The 17,524-nt window shown below is 45.3% G+C and overlaps 1 protein-coding gene across 4 annotated transcripts in view; it reads right to left on the bottom strand.

The window, feature by feature from the left end:
* Positions 1–17,524, bottom strand: part of MYO18B (myosin XVIIIB) — a 245,078-nt gene that overhangs the window by 127,875 nt on the left and 99,679 nt on the right. For all 4 annotated transcript variants that reach the window (XM_045534350.1, XM_045534352.1, XM_045534351.1 and 1 more), the window contains exons 23-25: positions 12,695–12,823; positions 10,808–10,951; positions 9,898–9,987 (exon numbers count right to left, since the gene is read on the bottom strand). In XM_045534350.1, coding sequence (XP_045390306.1) covers positions 9,898–9,987; positions 10,808–10,951; positions 12,695–12,823 — 363 coding nt within the window. The remainder of the gene's footprint in view (positions 1–9,897; positions 9,988–10,807; positions 10,952–12,694; positions 12,824–17,524) is intronic.

Genomic DNA, 17,524 nt, shown 5'->3' with positions numbered 1-17,524 from the left:
TGGGGACTCAAAGCATGTGTTGAATGAACTAAGGTATGAAAGAAATGTATACACGTGAGAGCTCTTCAGCCTCTGGCATGTTGGCGGAAATGGGGTCACTCAGGTAAGAATGCCGGCAGAAGGGTCATGCCTCTGAGCGGGCCATATGGGGGTGACACACCACCAACTGTCCTCAGGGTCCCTCCAGGGAGAATGGGAAGTTATAGCCTTTCAGGAGCTTTAGAGGGGACTTCAAGGGCCACTAGGGTCCCCAAAATTCTTTACCCAAAAGAGGAAACAACCTCTTGGGGTCCTGGTACCCACACATTCCATCTTGCAAATGTTCGTTGGTCCTGCCCTCCCTTCAGGATGGAGTCCAAACATCTAACATGATTCTCATGGCCCTGCCATCTGGCCCAGCTTGGTGGCCTGAACCCTCCTCCATAACCACTCCCCCCCCCCACAAAACACATACAACACTCCAAACATCAGGACTGTACCTGCCAGAGCAGATCACGTGCTCTGTCTCTGCTCTCAAAGTGCCCTCTCCCTGAAATGTCCCCCTGCCTTGTCACCTGCCTAGCTCCTGCTCATCCTCCAAGACTCCTCCCCTGAGAACCTCTCCCTGACCCCGTTCCCCAACTCGGTGGATGTTCCTCCTCTCTCACAGACTGGAGTCAGCCAGACCTGGGTTCAAGTCCCAGCTCTGCTATTCACCAGCTGTGTGATATTGGACAAATCACATCACCTCTCTGGGCTTCAGTTTCTTCATCTATAACCTGAGGATACTAACACCTTCCTCACAGTTTGATTTAAAGGTAAAATTAGATAATGCAGGTAAAGGATTTATTACAGCAACTGGCACACATGCATCACTCATTGAATGTTACCTTTGTTATTAAATTCAGTATGACACCATTCATTGATTAAATTCATAAATTTGCATTCAGTGCTTTGTGCTAGACACTGAAGGGTAAAGAAATGTCTAAGATGTGTCATTATCTTTGAGGAATTCAGTCTACTGTGGGAGGGTGAACATTAAAATATATATATATATATATATATATATATATATATATATAGGTAACAGTGGTGACGTGGGTTGCTATGTAACACACAGTGATAACTATTTTATATGCACCTGCTCCCCACGGCCTTTTAAAGATGAAGTAACAATTGCCATCACCATTTTACTGACCATGAAACAAAGGCAAAGAGACTTGAAGAGTTTGCTCACAATCCCGTAGCAATAAAGGTACAAAGTCAGCCGTCTCGATCCTAAGCCAGCTCGAGCCTCTGCCCCTCCACACCAGATAGATATGCAAGGTCAGGTCGTTGTACTGGTTCAAGAAGAATATGAAGAAATGTGGACCACAGAACTTGCAGAACATGTGAAGCATTTGTGAAGCGTGCGCATGAACTGCTCATTGCAGGCAATGCGACTATACAAAAAACAGCTGCTAGTTCTGTTTCATGAATCACGTATTCTGCATTTGTGGGCTGCCTCGTTCCATACTGCATTGTTCCGACAGGCCCCGATGATAACATGCAGCAACGCCAATACCCCCTGCGAACACAGGTAACGTCCAGCTTTTGTCAGTGGCAACCACTCTTAGGCAGCAGCAAGTGGTTCTGGAAGTTTCCCTGATGTCAGTACCACCTGGATGTGGACCTTGGCCACCTCTATCAATACCAGCTTCTTATATTAATAAGTCTGAAAAGGATTCAAGCTGGTATTCTAGGACGTGCCCTTCACTGGTTGTGTAAATAAAACTGTAGAATGACACTCCAGGTGAAGTCAGCGTGATGTAATTGTGCACTCCGGCCAAGCTGCAGCCAGTTATTAATAATTCTAGAATGCATCCCAAGTAGCCTGCAGTGCTTCCTGCGACACGGTGAAGGAGGGCATTTCTGTATTTCAGGGCTTCCTGGGGTTTCAGAATGAGTTTATATGGTTTTCTTTTTAAAGCATTTACTTCTTAAAAAAAAAAAAAAAGATTCTGGACCTGTTTTCTGTTTGGGGAAACTGAGGCTCACAGTCAGAAAGAATATTCCAGCTGTGCCCTCCTCTGAGGGGGGTTAGCTAACCCCACTGTGGTCATCTATGAATACTCCCACACTGCGGCCACAGCACCTCTGCAGCTGTCCGCCGGCAGGAGACCCTCCTAGACAGGTCCCAGCAGTGCAGGCTCAAGAGACCCTGATGTCCTAAGTCAGACAGGAAACCGGGCTGCCTCTACTCCCCTGGGGAGCAGGGAGCCACCAGCCCAGTCCCCCGCAGAAGCACCACGACGCCGAGGCAGGACCATGAAGCTAGGAGTCAGGAGAGCTGGGGTGTGGTCTGGGCTCAGTGGCCAGTTGACCATGTGACCCTGGAAGGTCACTTGCCTTCCCCTCCTAGAGATGAGCCCTGAGCCACATTTGTGGTCACTGTGACCAAACTCCCTCAGCACTTTGCAAATGGACTTTCTGACCTAAATCTCCAGTCCCGGTCGTACCCTGGATTCTCTCTGTAATTCCTCATCAGAAACGCAAAACCTCTCAGCTAATGAGGCCAGAAATCCAGAGCGCATGGGCCTCAGTCCTTTGCCATAAACACGGTCTTGAAGAAAACCCGGAACATATTCCAGAGAGGGAAGAAAACACCCCAACCCCAACCCCAACCCCGGTCACATATTCCATGTGCTCCCAAAGCTTTATAGGTGCTTTGGACAAGAAGAAGTGTGCTTCTCACGAAAATAAAAAAAAAAAAAAAAACCCACTTTGCATCAAAGCAGATTTTGCACGCTTGAAAAATATTTATAGCCATCTTCTCCTCATTTCTTCCTCTGCTCCCTCACAAATGAAGCACTTAAATCATTTTGCAATAATGTTGTCTTTTTAATAAGCCCAGTCAAATGGAGTTTCCACTGATGAGACACGATGTGTTTCAACATGGTTTCCATTCATTGTTTCTCCTCTACTGAGACAAAGGGGTGGGGGTGCAGAGGCCGTGAACGGTGTTGTGCCTTCATGATACATGTCCCTGAAGGGGTGTCTGATCCCCAGCTGTTAACAGAAACTCCCTTCCAAGAAAGTAGACCTACCAGGGAGGAGCTACCTTTCAGCTGTTCTCTAGTCTAACATTTCTCAAAAGTGTGGTCCCAGTATGAACTGTTTCAGCATCACCAGAGAACTTGTTAGAAATACAGACTCTGCAGGGCCACCCCAGCCCTACTGACTCAGAATCTCTAAGGCTGGGGTCTAGCAATCTGCCATCTAGTAAGTCCTATGGGGGATTCTGACACACTTTCAAGTATAATAACCACTGCTCTAGAGTGTCATGACCTCCTGCAGCAGGGTCACCTGGGGCTTTGTTAAAGAACCAGTGGAATAACCACCACCCCCCAATTCCCCACCAAGACCCCCCTTCTGCATCAAACCTGCAGGAGTTGGATGCAGAAGCTACAGGGTTAACCACTCCCCAGGTGGCTGTGATGTTTTTTTAAAGTGTAAAAGCAACAAATATAAGCCAGTGGTAACGTTTTTTTTTTAGGGGGAGGAGAATAAGAGCCTTTTCTTCAAATAAAATCTAACATGAGCCCCGATATACTGCATTTTACCAAATCTGAGCTGACATTGATTGTAAGATGCACCGTTACAGAATGTAAGAAAAGGAAGTACTCTCAACTGTTCAGTATAAGATGCTGTTGATGGTTAAGATACGACCCAATTTCAAAGATGCAAAAAGGTGGGAAAATGTGCATTTGAGAATCGACAAAATATAGAATGAAATCCAAAACTGCAGATACTGCAGCTGATGCAGATTTGAGAGTTCTGGAGCCCTTTGACCTCTTCCTTCCTCTCTGGCAGCCCTGAAGAAACTCAAAGTTTCAGGAAACACAATGTAAAATGACTGCATCCAAAAAGGCAAACCACAGAGTAGGAGATGTCTGTAATACATATATCTAAAAATAAAACTTATAGCCACAGTATATAAAGAACTGCTACACATCAATAAGAAAAACAATAGAATGGGGAAAAGACTTGAAAGACCACTTTGCCAAAGAGGATAACCAAATAGCCAAAAACATGTGAAAAAGCACACAATAGAAGACAATTTGGTACTACCACACACCCACCAAAATTGCTACATGGAAAAGACAGACACTACCAAGGGCTGGTAGGGCTATGAAGCAACTAGAACTCTCACCCATTGCCATGGGAGTGTAAATTAATACAAACACTTTAGCAAACTGTTTAGCAGTATCTATTAAAACTGAACATAGAAATAACTTTCATAAAACCCAGCAATTCCATTCCTAGCCATATTTCTAACAGATATGTATAACATGTGCACCAAAGGACATGTACAAGAATATTTATAGCAGGTTTATTCATCACAGTTCAATTTTTTAAATTAATAAATAAATATTAATAAATAAACCTGGAAACAACCAAATGTCCCTAGAGAGTAGAATGAATAAGCAGTGGTCTAGTCACATAGTGGAATACTAGACATCCATGAAAATGAATGATCCACAACAAAGCAGATGAATGTCACCAACATAATGTCCAATGAATGAAACCAGACACAAGTGAGTCCACACATTTGTGTGCATTTAGGTGAAGTTCAAAAACGGGAGGAAAAATATCTATGGTGTTAGCAGTCGGTTTGATGGTTGTCCCTTGGGTGCTAGTGACTAAGGAGGCAAGAGGGGGGCTTGTAGGGGAGCCGGGAATGTTCTGTGTCTCCTTCTAGGCATCTGTTGCAATAGAACATCGGTGTGTTTATTTTGTGAAAATGCATTGAGCTACGCAATTATGACATGTGCACTTATTTGTATATCGGTCTTATTTAAAGTTTAAGAAGGAGGAGAAAGAGGAAGAAGAAGAGGGAGGAGAAGGAGGAACAGGAACAAGAAGAGGAGGGGGAAGGGAGAGAGGGATTTGGGGAGAAGAAAGACATCATAACACTCAGTCATCTACGTGTGCTTCCTAGAGAAAGCACCACTTTGACTTCTAGTTGAATTATTTTTTATGAAATTGACATCATGCTCTTTGCTTGCAGTTCAGCATCATGCTACCAAAAACACTCCTACAGAAACCCTCTTATTTACTGTGTGGATATTGCTGAAGTCATATTTTGCTATATCCCTTAGTGCCCCTTCTACAAGGATACATGGGATAAATTTCCCTAACACCTCAATACCCTAAAAAATTACTCATCTCAAGAACAGGTGTTTTTTTTTTTTTTTCAATGTAGGCACAGCATGTCTATGGAATATCTTGTTTCCCTCTTAGCTTTGGCTGCTAGGAAGCTCAGTATTAGATTTTTCAGCCCAACTTTATCTGTTCACCCATTCTGTGTCTATTCCATGCCAGGGGCCGGAGCTAGTTGATGAACAAGACACATCTCTGCCCTGAGGGGTCTCACAGTTTAGCAGGGATACAGACATGTAGGAAGCTGTTGGAAAACAGTCAACCAATGCTCTGGGGGAAAACACAGGGCTAGAGGTAGCACATAGTAGGGCCCTAACCCACCCTTCAAGTGTCAAAGAAGTCTTCTTGGAGGAAGTACCAGGTAAGCTGAGTGAAAGCGGTGGAGAGACATTAACCAGGCGCAGAGGGTGGAGGGAGGTGTTCCTGGCAGAGGGAACAGCGCATGCAAAGTCTGTGAGGCAAGAGGGAGTCTGAAGCCAATGGTAGATTTCCATTTTCTCTTTCCCTGGCTTTGTGTACTCTTCAACTTTTATTTTGCTTTGCTCTTGACTTTACTTTAATTTTTTTCAAGGCCCCATAAATTTTTTTGTAATCATATGTGATATAAAGACATAAAGAGCCAGGCAGAATACTCTGCAGGTGCGGACACTTGTTTGCTTGGTTCAGGTCGCAGAAGCCTGAGCTCCCTCCCTTCCTTCCCCACATGTCGCATGAGCTGTTGCTCGGGATGCTGAAGATGTCCTTCTCCTCCCTCCAAGTCTGTCCCAACAGCCAATGAGCAGCAAATCCCCCCCCCCGCCCCGTCTGACCTGACAGCTCGTGATTAACGACTCCCTCAAATGTCAGCTCAGTGGGAAGGAATTTCTACAGGGAAGTCCCTGATATTCCCAACCAACCCACAGCTCTGCAATTTTTCATTTCTGCTGCTCCACTCCTTGCTGCTTTCAGCAAGAGAGGTCAGGCAGCTTGCTCCCTAGAGACACGAGCGAGACTGCCAGGCACTGTGAGTTATTTCAACTTAACAGTATTTTGCATAAGAGGGCACAGACTCAGGGAGCAGTGTCTCAGCCTGGCCTGTCCTTACACTCTTTGCAGATGTCACCTTTCCCATGAGGAGCCCCAGCTCCCTCCTTCTCCATGGCCAACTCCACAATTGACACTTTATTTTGGCCGTAGGAGTGGGCATGGGTGAAACAGATACAGTTTCACAGAGAGAACAAGAAGGGGTGGAAAAGAGATAGCTCCTTCCCAAACCTTGTTCCACATCCTCACGTGAGCCAGCCAGGCTCAACTCGGGCTGTCTCGGAAGAAGAGTATGTTCTGTTGGCTTTATCATAAATCCAATTACAGCTACCTTTGTCCTTCAACCAAACCAAGCAAGATTATCAGTAATAATAACACCAGGTCCTTGCAGGTGTAGAAAGCCTTAGTTTTGCTCTGGACTGACAAATATTACCCCACATTGCCTCAGAATCCTTGCACTTGCCATTTCTACTCTTTCTCCCAGATCTGCACATAGACGGGCTACATCTAATTATTCGGATCTGGAATCAAAATAGGCCCCACTCAACCTCCATTACTGTCACCTCTCTCTGCTTTATATACATAAGATGTCACAATCTGTAACTAGTTTGTTTGAAGTCTGTCTCCCTCTAAACCTTGTGAGGACAGGGACTTTAACTCGTGGCCCTAGCTGTTTCCAAAGTGTCCAATCAAATGTCTACCACATGGGAGACGTTCATACATACATATTTGTTGAATAAGTGAATAAATGGGTTCCATTTGGTCTTCAACAGAACCCTGTGAGGTACCCAGGGCTTCGTGGGAAAACAGAGCTGGGGACCAGGCACAGCGGCTCACATCTGTAATCCCAGCACTCTGGGAGGCCAAAGCGGGAGGATGGCTTGAGCTCAGGAGTTTGAGACCAGCCTGAGCAAGAGCGAGACCCCGTCTCTACTAAGAATAGAAAAATTAACCAGGCGTGATGGCATGTGCTTGTAGTCTGAGCTGCTCTTGCTGAGGCAAGAGGATGGCTTGAGCCCAGGAGTTTGAGGTTGCAGTGAGCTACAATGACGCCACTGCACTCTACCCTAGGCGATAGAGCAAGACTCTGTCTCAAAAAAAAAAAGGAAAGAAAGAAAAGGAAAGAAAAAGAGCTGGGAATAGGATGAAGCAAGGAAAACACTCACTTAGGGTGCAAAATTTCAGGGAGTGCCAAAGTACTCAGAAATCAAGATAAATAGTATTTTAATGTAATATTTTTTAAATCTCAACACAAAAAACCATGATGATTAAAATATCAAAATTTTCAGCAAAGACCGGATCCCACTGTGCAGAATAGTGCCTCATTCGCCTCACCCTAATCCTAGCCCACGAATCCTGCATTTATTTAAAATTTCGATATTTTGCTAATCAGGGATTTTTGTGCATTCATTTACAATTAAAGATACTGTATTAAAATATTATTTATCTCACTGAGGGTTTTTTTTGTGACCTTTTAAATTTTGTGCCCTAGACAAGTGGCTCCCTCACCTCTCCCTAGTTCTAGCCCTGAAAGTCTAAATGGAACAGGAGGTTTTCCTTGAATAGCGATTCCTTGGTCTATCCACAGCTCACTGACCACACATCACACTATAGCACAGGACTCTGTCTAAGAGTTTGTCTGTAATTTGCAGTGGCCTTCTTGGGGCAGGAAGTGTCTGGTTCATGTCCCGACCTCCAGCCCATGAACTCAACATGCAACTAAAGAGAGAAAACTCAGCACCACAGTCACACACTCACCCTGCATAACCTTCTCCAATCTTATGAGCATTTCCTCGCCCCAGGTCCCAGCTACTCTGAATTTTGTTTATTATTCTTATAAATATGTTTACACCATAACTATGTATGTATATGGCCCTAATCAATATACAATAATGTTTTGAAATTTTGAAAAATTAACATATGTGCTATACTATTTTAAGTATTCTTCTGTGACTTAATCATTTTCCTTTGGCATTATGTTTGCAAGGGCAATCCATGTCGATACACTTGTTTCTAGTTTAAGGATCAGGAAACTTTTTCTAGAAAGATCCAGATACTAAATATTCGAGTAATTTCAGTTTGCAACTCAGCCCTGTCATTGTAGCATGAAAGCAGCCATAGACGACACATAAATGGATGAGCATGGCTGTGTTCTGATAAAACTTTATTTATAAAAAGCAGGTGGTGAACAAGATTTGGGCTGCAGGCCATAACTGCCTGACTCTTCATTCACTCCCACCTTTGATAACTCAATGTTTAATATAACAAAATGTGTGCACCCGTTCTCCTATTAATAAGTTCTCATTTGAGTGTTGACATTCAACGTGACAAACTCTGTTGCTATGAACTTGTCGTCTTTTCACATCGACATGGATAAGATTGTCTAGCCTGTATACCTAGAAGTGGAATTGCTGGCCACAGGGCAGAAAATGCCAAATTGTTCAAGAGTGATTAGATCAATTTATCCTCCCATCAGCAGTGAATAAGAATTCCCACGGCTACACAATCTTGCCAACACTTGGCTACATCAGACTTTTCAATTTTTCCAATCTGATGTGTGAAATGGTACCTATCGAGGTGTTAATTTGCATTTCCTGATTGCTAGTTAGGTTGAGCATCTTTTCGTGAGTTTATTGCCCATTTGAATTCCTGAACATTTGTGGGGTTTTTATTTTTTATTTATTTCAATAGATTTAGGGGATACAAATGATTTTTTGTTACCTGGATGAATTGTGTAGTGGTGAAGTCAGAACTTTTACTGTACTCATCACCTGTACAGTGTACATTGTACCCAATAGGTAATTTTTCATCCTTCACCTCCCTCCCAGCCTCCCCTCTACAGAGTCTCCAATGTCCACTATACCACTCTGCATGACCATGTATGTCTATTGCTTAGCTCCCACTTATAAGTGAGGGCATGTAGTATTTTTTTTTCTGTTCCTGAGATACTACACACATAGGACAATGGCCTCTAGTTCCATCCAAGTGGCTGCAAAACACATTATTTCATTTTTTTTTTGTGGTTCATTAGTATTCCATGGTGTGTGTGTGTGTGTGTGTGTATAGACACATACACACAAATATATTACCACACTTTATTTATCCACTCATTAGTTGATAGGCACTTAGGTTGATTTCATATATTTGCAATTGTGAATTGTGCTGCAATACACATATGAGTGCAAGTGCCCTTTTTATAAAATGACTTATTTTCCTTTGGCCTATATATATATATTTTTTTTTTCTTTTGGAATGTTTGCCTTCTTCTAATTGATTGGAGGAAGCTCTTTACATATTCTGGATACTCTCTGCCAGTTTGAAAATTTCAACTCCAAGTATGTAGTGTGTCTTCATTTTATGCTTTGATAGTTTATTATATTAATATAGCCAAATTTATCCTTTTTCCCTATGATTTGTACTTTGTGACTTATTTAAGACATCTTCCCTTTGGAGCCAGAGGACATGGCTTCAAATCTCAGCTCTACACTTGCTAGTTGTGTGTCCCTAGGAGGATATCTAATATCCCAGTTTCCTCCTCTGTAGAATGGATACAATAACAGCATGTACTGCACAGGTAATTTTGAGGGTGATTGTAGAACAATTAGCACAGCGCTAATTGTTCATCCTCTCCCTTCAACAGACCTCACATAAACAGAGACCCCACACAGGGACCCAAGAGGAAGGATGCGTTACCTTGCTCTCTAGCAGGTCTGCGTTCTGCCGGAGTTCGTTCCGTGACTTCTCTGATTTTTCTAGCTTCTGTCTCAGCGTCATCAGCTCCTCCTACAAAAACAAACACTTTAACAAAAGCCATTCTGGACCAGAGATGGACATCCCACTTGTGTTAAGAGTGAGCAAAGTGTACGAAGTTTCAGTTAGAGAAAAGAAGTCTTTGTGATCTATTGCACAGAGTGGTGACTACAATAATAAATTGTATATTATTGTAAATAATAATGCCTTGTATCTTTCAAAATTGTTAAAAGAGCAGATTTTAAATGTTTTCACTACACGCAAAAAAAGTAAGTCCGTGTGGGGGAAAAGTGATAGATTTATCAATTAGGCTGGTTTAATCATTCCACAGGATAAACGTATATCAGAACATCACACTGTGCTGCATAAACATATGCAATTATTATTTGTCAAATTAAAAATAAAATTTAAAACAGAGTGGTTGGGAAATGGATTGGGCCAGCATGTTTATGTTGCTGCCCAGATGCTAAGTTACTACAAAAGTTTATCTTTCATTATTTCTCAATATCAACTTCTCTGCGCCCACAAGTCTGATCCAGCCCAGCCCAGGCTAGGAGGGGCTGAGCGCCAGTCAGCAGAAGGGGACCCCTGGTCCATCTGAGACTGGCCATGCCTGCATGTGGGGAGTGTGCTCAGCACTTCATCTTCCCAAGGGTTACTTTTCTGCCAGTGGCTCAGTATATTTGGAATATCTCAGAGGAATATCTGGAAGGGGGCATCAGAGGATGTTGGGTTGAGCATCCTTAGATCAAAAATTTTCAGGGGTGGGGGACGTGGGTCCCAGATGCAAGCACCAAGAAGGGGCTGGTAGGAAGGGGAGCCACCTGGGGCCCTTCCTGCTGCGTGGACTGACCTCCTTGGCTCGGAGCTGCTCATTCCCGATGGTGGCGCTCAGGAGGGGCCGGAGGGAACCCAGGAGCTGCCACCACGGCCAGTCCTTGACCGCCAGGAACACAGCCACATTCTTCTGGATGCACTGGGCAGCCAGTCGGCGAATCTGCAGGGGAAAGAGAACCGGGACTGGAGGGGTCCTTCCCAACTCGAGCGAGGAGGAAGGAAGGACAGGAGACAGAGGGCAGCAGAGGGGCTGGAGGAAGTGGGTTTATATCCTGGTGGAAGGGACTGGACAACTTTAAAGAAAGAAGCTTCCTTTCATGGCGCCCTTTTGGTATGCCGGGCTCTCTGCCTCAGGCATTATGCCATAACTCATTCTTGCATGACAAAATATTAACAATAGTAATAGCAATAATGATAATAATATGAGAAGGAGAAGATACTATTCAGTAGGGTCACCTCTTACGTAGGGATCAGGTTTAAAAGTCACCACGGTAGGCAAAAATTATCCTTGAAAAATCCCCAAAGTTGCCCATAAGAAAATGCCCAAGACTATGTTGTTAGCTTATAGTGAGGGTACAGATTTTTTAAGTGTATTTAAACACTAATTCCATGCTTCTCAAGCTTGAGTGTGCACCACAGTCCCCTGGAGGGCTTGTTAAAACACAGATGGCTGGACTGTACCCCCAGGGGTTCTGATATGGTCAGTCTGGAGTGGGGCCCTGAGAATGTGCATTTCCAACAAATCCCAGGGATGCTAATACTGCTGCCCTGGGGACTGCACTTTGAGAAGCACCGACCTGTTCATTCTTACAACAGGTGGGGCCCAGGACCACTCCGACTGAGGGATGCTTTTCTCGCATCCCCATAACCGTAGCCAAGCTTGTGCAGCTGGCATGCCGCTTCCTGAATGCCAGGCGCTGCCCTGAGCATCTTGCAAACTCCAACTCAGTCCTCACCACAGTCCTAGGAAGGTAGGTGTTATTACCACATCTCCATTTTACAGATGTGGAAACTGAGGTGCAGAGACGTAAAGTCATATACCCAGTGTCATCTAGCTTCTTGGTGGCAGAGGAGGCTTGAACCCTTGCAGTCAAGCTGTAGAGCCCAGACTCTTAACCTCTGTTCCAAATCATCCCAAGACAGAAGCTAATTGAGTGCAGAAGGCAAGTGGGGTTTCCAACAATAGTTTAATTATTTATGTTCTCACCTTTTTCTGTTTTTGCCAAGTGCACGTACTTGAGTTCACAAATTCACATAAACTAGAGGCACATGGAATGAGACTCCATTCTAATAGTAGTAGTAGTAATTAAGAATAACAGTACTAAGGTAATAACAACTAGGATTTATTGAGCAGTTATTATGTGCCATGCCCTGTATTAAGTGCATATTATCCCATCTCACCTTCACTCAGCCACTAAGAGGGAGAGATGGGATTTAAACATATACATTATTTGTCCCCAGAGCCGTGTGGTCCATCGTTCAGGCTACAGAGAGAAAATTCAGTCTCCAGAGATCTCTGAAGTGATGACCCAGCATGGCTCAGGACCATAAAATCAACTTGGTCTTTGGTCCCAGAGACCTCAGTGGCCAGGACCTGTACACGTCCTGTCTGCTGACCCATGAAAGTCAATTCCTCCAGAGATGGGACAGGTTGAAATCATGAATCAGCCCAGGAGGGCTTGGACAACCTCATGAATACCTAGTGCAAGAAAAACATCCTCAATAATTTGGTGTCAATGAACCATAAACAGTCATAACATCTTGCAAAGCGTCACTTAGGAGTCTCACTGCTCAGGTTAGGTCCTTGGACTGGCAGCACTGGCATCACCGTGGGAGACATGCAGACCCCTAGCTCACTCCGGACCCAACTGGGTCAGGATCTGCAGCGCACGGTATGCAGTACCTTCAGCTTCTTGAATTCCTGGCGAGACAGAAAGCCCTTGCAAGCCGCCTGGAAGAGAACGATGCTGTGAGACACCAGCTTCTCTCGCTGCTTCTCAAGCTTGGAGACCACACCTGCCTTGAGGAAAACCTGGGAGGAAGGAAGGTCACAGGTGACTCCTTTGCTGAAACAGGGTGTCTGGAACGGGAGGTGCTTGCAACTCACGCCCTGGGTCTCTTGCATCCACCCACAAGATTTGTCGGCAGCTGCCCCTTAATGAGGGTCTAAATGATCAATGCATCTTGTCTCCGGAGGGCTCCCCTTTCCCCTCCTCCAGCCCCCGGAGGCTCAGCGTGGTCCGTGCACGAGCAGCATCAGTGCTGCCTGGGACCCCGGTAGAAATGCAGAATCTCAGACCTCCCTCCAGACCTGCTGAATCAAAAGTCACATTTTAACAGGATACCCAGGGGACTCAGGTGCGCGTCGGTTTGACAACCACTGCCAGGACGGATGTGCCCACACGTTTCTGTGCACCAGACTCACCCAGGATGTATAGTAAATGCAGATTCCCAGGACTCACCCCAGGAAAGGTTGGATCGTGGGTTTGGGGGCGAGGCCTGGGGATCTGCATTTTCTGATAGACACTACCACCTAGAAATACCTCCGTCCCCCTTGCAAGGAAGGGCAGCGACTGTGGGGGAAGTGAGGGCGGCCCTGCTTGGTCTGGAGAGGACCGGGCTGGGTTGGTGCCACCCACGGAGGTGCGCGGGCATCTAGCGGAAAACAGCTCTGAGGACGCGATTTCCGGGCCGCAGCTCATCAATCATGGATGATGCTCTCTGCAGAGCTCTGATCAATGCCTCCTCGGCACCCCACGGAGCCGCTTCTCATAGACTGCAGGGAACGGGAATGAGGACCCCAGGACCGACTGTCGGCAAAAGATTAAAGCAGAGAGTCCTGGAGGTCTGAGCTAAAGGATTTCCCAAAAGAACCTGAAGTTTGGGGGCCAATGTGGTGGGTGGGGTCGCTACAGTCCGGTGTGGCATTTTCTCACCTTCCCAGAGGCAAAGGAAACGTCCTCGCATGGTGGGATTTGAGTCCGTGCCAGGCAAGCAGTCGTGTCTCTGATGCCCTGATGCTACTTAGTTCTAAAAACAGTCCTGTGCGTTTCTTTGTCACAGGTGGCTTATAACCCCAAAGGTGCCAGTTTCTCTGGAGACACCGAAGAGATCTATCTTAACGGGTGGCATTATTGATTAGTGGCTAACATTTAGGGGGCACTTGCTGTGTTCTGCAACTGGACGGAACCGCCCCTTGACATGCAGATCAGGTGATTTACATGCGCATCCTACATGGTGTGTTGATCCTCTTATTTTAGGCAGGGATAAACTAAGTCTAAAAAAGGCATTTGCCCACGATCCTCCACTAGCAAGTGGCAATACCAGGATTTCTTTTTCCCTATCTGACTCCAGGCAAGACTACAATTATCACTGAATGTAATTAACATTTGTGTGGCATCTACACTTTTCCAAAGCCCTTTCTCCTACGTCCCATTTTAATATTCAAAGCAGCCCTATGAGCAATCCATTGGCTCAGGTAGGTTATGTAATTGATTCAAGTTCACATAGCCGGTTATTAACAAGGCTAAGACTTGAATCCAGAATGTGGGTTCATCTCCTGCACGTATTCTCAATGTCGACAGGAGGCTTCTTTTTCTCATTCGGTATGATACAAACACCAGAAGTTGGAGGCTCAATTGCAATTCGATTCCAGGTGGAACAAAGTCTCTCTCAATCGATTCTCCATTGCCCTGAACCGATTTGCGGTAATAGTGACTATTCCACCTATCTGGCACTAAACCTTTTCTCGATGGGAAAATAAGAATTAGCACCACCAATCGGTACTTACTCTGTTTTGCAACACTCCCTCTCAGCCAGGGCCGGCCACCAAGGCAATTAGTCTCATCGAAATAAAGGCGTGATTGACTCATTACCTATCAGATTGCCTCAGTAATGACTATTAATTTCACAAGCTAGTGAGTCTCAAAGGCAGCGATAAAAAAAAAAAAAATCAATGACCAAAGCGATGACAGCACCAGTACGTATATTACAATAGGTGGCGGCTGCTGCCAAAACCACTATTGATTAAGTATGAAGCTTTCATTAAAAAGATAATTGGAAACCACCATACACAGGGCCCTCTGCAGAATCGTATCTTCATTTTTTTTTTTTTTTTTTTTGCCTTTTAAGAGCATATTGCCGATCAGAAGGCCCACTGCATGCGGAATCACACCTTTTTCATAAATGCCACAGCCCTCAGCACAAGCCCTGATAAGGCGCCGGGGGCTGAAAAATCACAAAGAAAAATCTAAATTATTCGCTTTTCACGGATCCAGTTGCTTATCGGACGCAAACAGAGTGTAACATCGCCAAATCCCCACCTCTAAAAAATCCACAGGGGCCACTACTACTCAAGAAATTATCCTGTTTTTCCTCTAAAAATTCTGAAGGCCGAGGTTTTTAAAAATCTGATATGGCGAGATAGCTCCCGTACCTGGGAAGGCCGAGGAATTAGCTCCTCTCCTCCTAGTAATTTCCCAGATTAGAGAAGTTTAATTCTTTAAACATTAAAATGTTATCCTATTTGATAAGCTTCTTGCCCCAGTGACAAACGTATTCAGCAAGTAGTGACGGTCAGCCCCTGTCATTTACTGATTCCTAAAGTCATCTTGGGAGGGAGAAAGTGGTGACTCCATTTTACAGCTGGGGTAACTGAGGCCAAATCCTACAAGGCATAAGGTGTTGTATCTGCCCTTAAATTGTCTCAATCTATTCCCCAGCCTGGCTTCTGAAAGGATGCATTGATCTTGATTTGCCCTTAACAGTCTGTTAGTGAACACCAAGCCTTATTCAATAATGGTTTATTCCTCTGGTGTGTAGGCTTACAGACCTCTTGCTCCTGCCACTGCAAGACTGTAACAACCTTCTCCTGTCTTCTCCCTTGCTCTGCAATGGCTGCTAGGATCCTAAGGGCTGACTTATGCATTCGTGCAATGACTGAGCAATTATCGAGACCAGTGGTTCTCAGACTTGAGTGTACATTGGAATCACCTAGAAGGCGTGTGACCACACAGACCCCTGGGCTCCACCCAGAGTTTCTGATTCACTAGTCTGGGGCGAGCCTAAGAATCTATGTTTCTAGCAAGCTCTCCGGTGACAGTGATGCTGCTGGTCCAGGGACCATACTTTGAGAACAGCTGGTCTAGAAGGATGAAGCGCCTTGAGCTGAAGAACAACCCCCCGACTTAGGACCACCGAGACCTGTGTGTAAAGAATGTGCTATATACAGTCATGTGCCACAGAAGGACATTTCAGTCAACGACAGACCACAGACACGACAGCAGTCCCGTGAGATTATAACACCATATTTTTACTACTCCTTTTCTATATTTGTTTAGATACAAAAATACTGACCGTTGTGTTACAGCTGCCTACAGTAGCACAGTGCTGCGCCGCACGGGTTCGCAGCCGTGGAGCGGCAGGCCAGACCCTGTAGCCTAGGTGTGTAGTAGGCTCTCCCATCTAGGTGTGGGTAAGTGCACTCCACGATGTTCACGCAACGAAATTGTCTAATGATAATTTCTCAGAACATACCCCCATCATAGAGTGACACGCGACTGCATTGCCATGCATGAACAAGAGTACCCACAGCGTCTAGAAAAGCCCCCGGGCTTTGGACATATATGGGTTTGCGTGGAGTCTGTACCCTCAGGTATCTGTAAGATCTGAAAGGAGGCTTATTTCCCAGAGTCTCGGCTTCCTCGTCGGTAAATCAGGATCGTACTTATTGTGTCGCAGAAGACTGCCAGGAACAGAGAAGAAGACTATGTGTGGTTGCCGAGCACAGTACCTGGCTCATGGTGGGAGCCCAGGGACTGACAGGTTCATCCTCTCTATTGAAAAGTCAGCAAAGGCCCAGGTGCTGCAACTCCTAGCGGGAAAAATCGGGTTGGGACCACAGTAGAGTAACAACATCTTGCCAGGACCAAGAGGCCAGTCGGGGGATACTAGCATGGGTGAGCTGAGGGGTGCAGCCAGTGTAAACGGCTGTGAGCTCTCCGAGGAAGGGGCTGCTTTCAGGGACTCACTATGGCACATGAAGTACAAATTGCCAAGAACGCCACTACGGTGGGCTTCTGGGGAGCAGGACCCTTCCCAGCACCTCACATAGCACCTGGAGGTGGAAGGCAATCGGCAGAGGTTTATCGGATGGCATCAATCAACCAGCAGATAACTAGGTGGGGGGATGGACAGAGCAATTTCTCCTGTTGTCTCTTCCCTCTCCAATTTGGACCTCTAAACTGTGTCCCTTTTCCCCTGCCCACCACCTGATCCTAGAGTTTAAAGTCTCTGTGCCCCGCTTCCCAAACTAGAGCCCATGGAACACCAGCACCAGGAAATGGTAATGAGCATGCCACAGAGACAAAAGGCTGGGGGTTCCATGGTCAGATAGTTTGAGAAGCTCTAGGTATCATGTTTCCCTTCTTGAAAACTTGCAGCCTATACAAGCCTACTGGGGAAGTGTGACGATTCTTCTCCAAACATTTAAGCATTATTTGGAAGAGCTTTTGGCTCAACAGCAGTTTGGGAAAAGCTATTTTTCTCCACTTGAATAATCATGTGCCTTCTCAAGGCCTTTCTTTCTTTTCACTTCCCGCTGTCAATCAGCTAGGACTGTAGCAGTGTTACAGCTGGTTGCAAAGTAGGAGTTAAAAGGCTCTGAGTGAGAATGAGTGTTTCTTCCTAGGTTTTACGGCAGCTCCTTTTGAGGCTCAGAAGTTCCTACTGAGGA

The sequence above is a fragment of the Lemur catta genome, chromosome 21 (genome assembly GCF_020740605.2).
Source record: "Lemur catta isolate mLemCat1 chromosome 21, mLemCat1.pri, whole genome shotgun sequence".
In the NCBI taxonomy this organism is placed as follows: domain Eukaryota; kingdom Metazoa; phylum Chordata; class Mammalia; order Primates; family Lemuridae; genus Lemur; species Lemur catta.
This window is presented reverse-complemented; position numbering and strand designations above follow the sequence as displayed.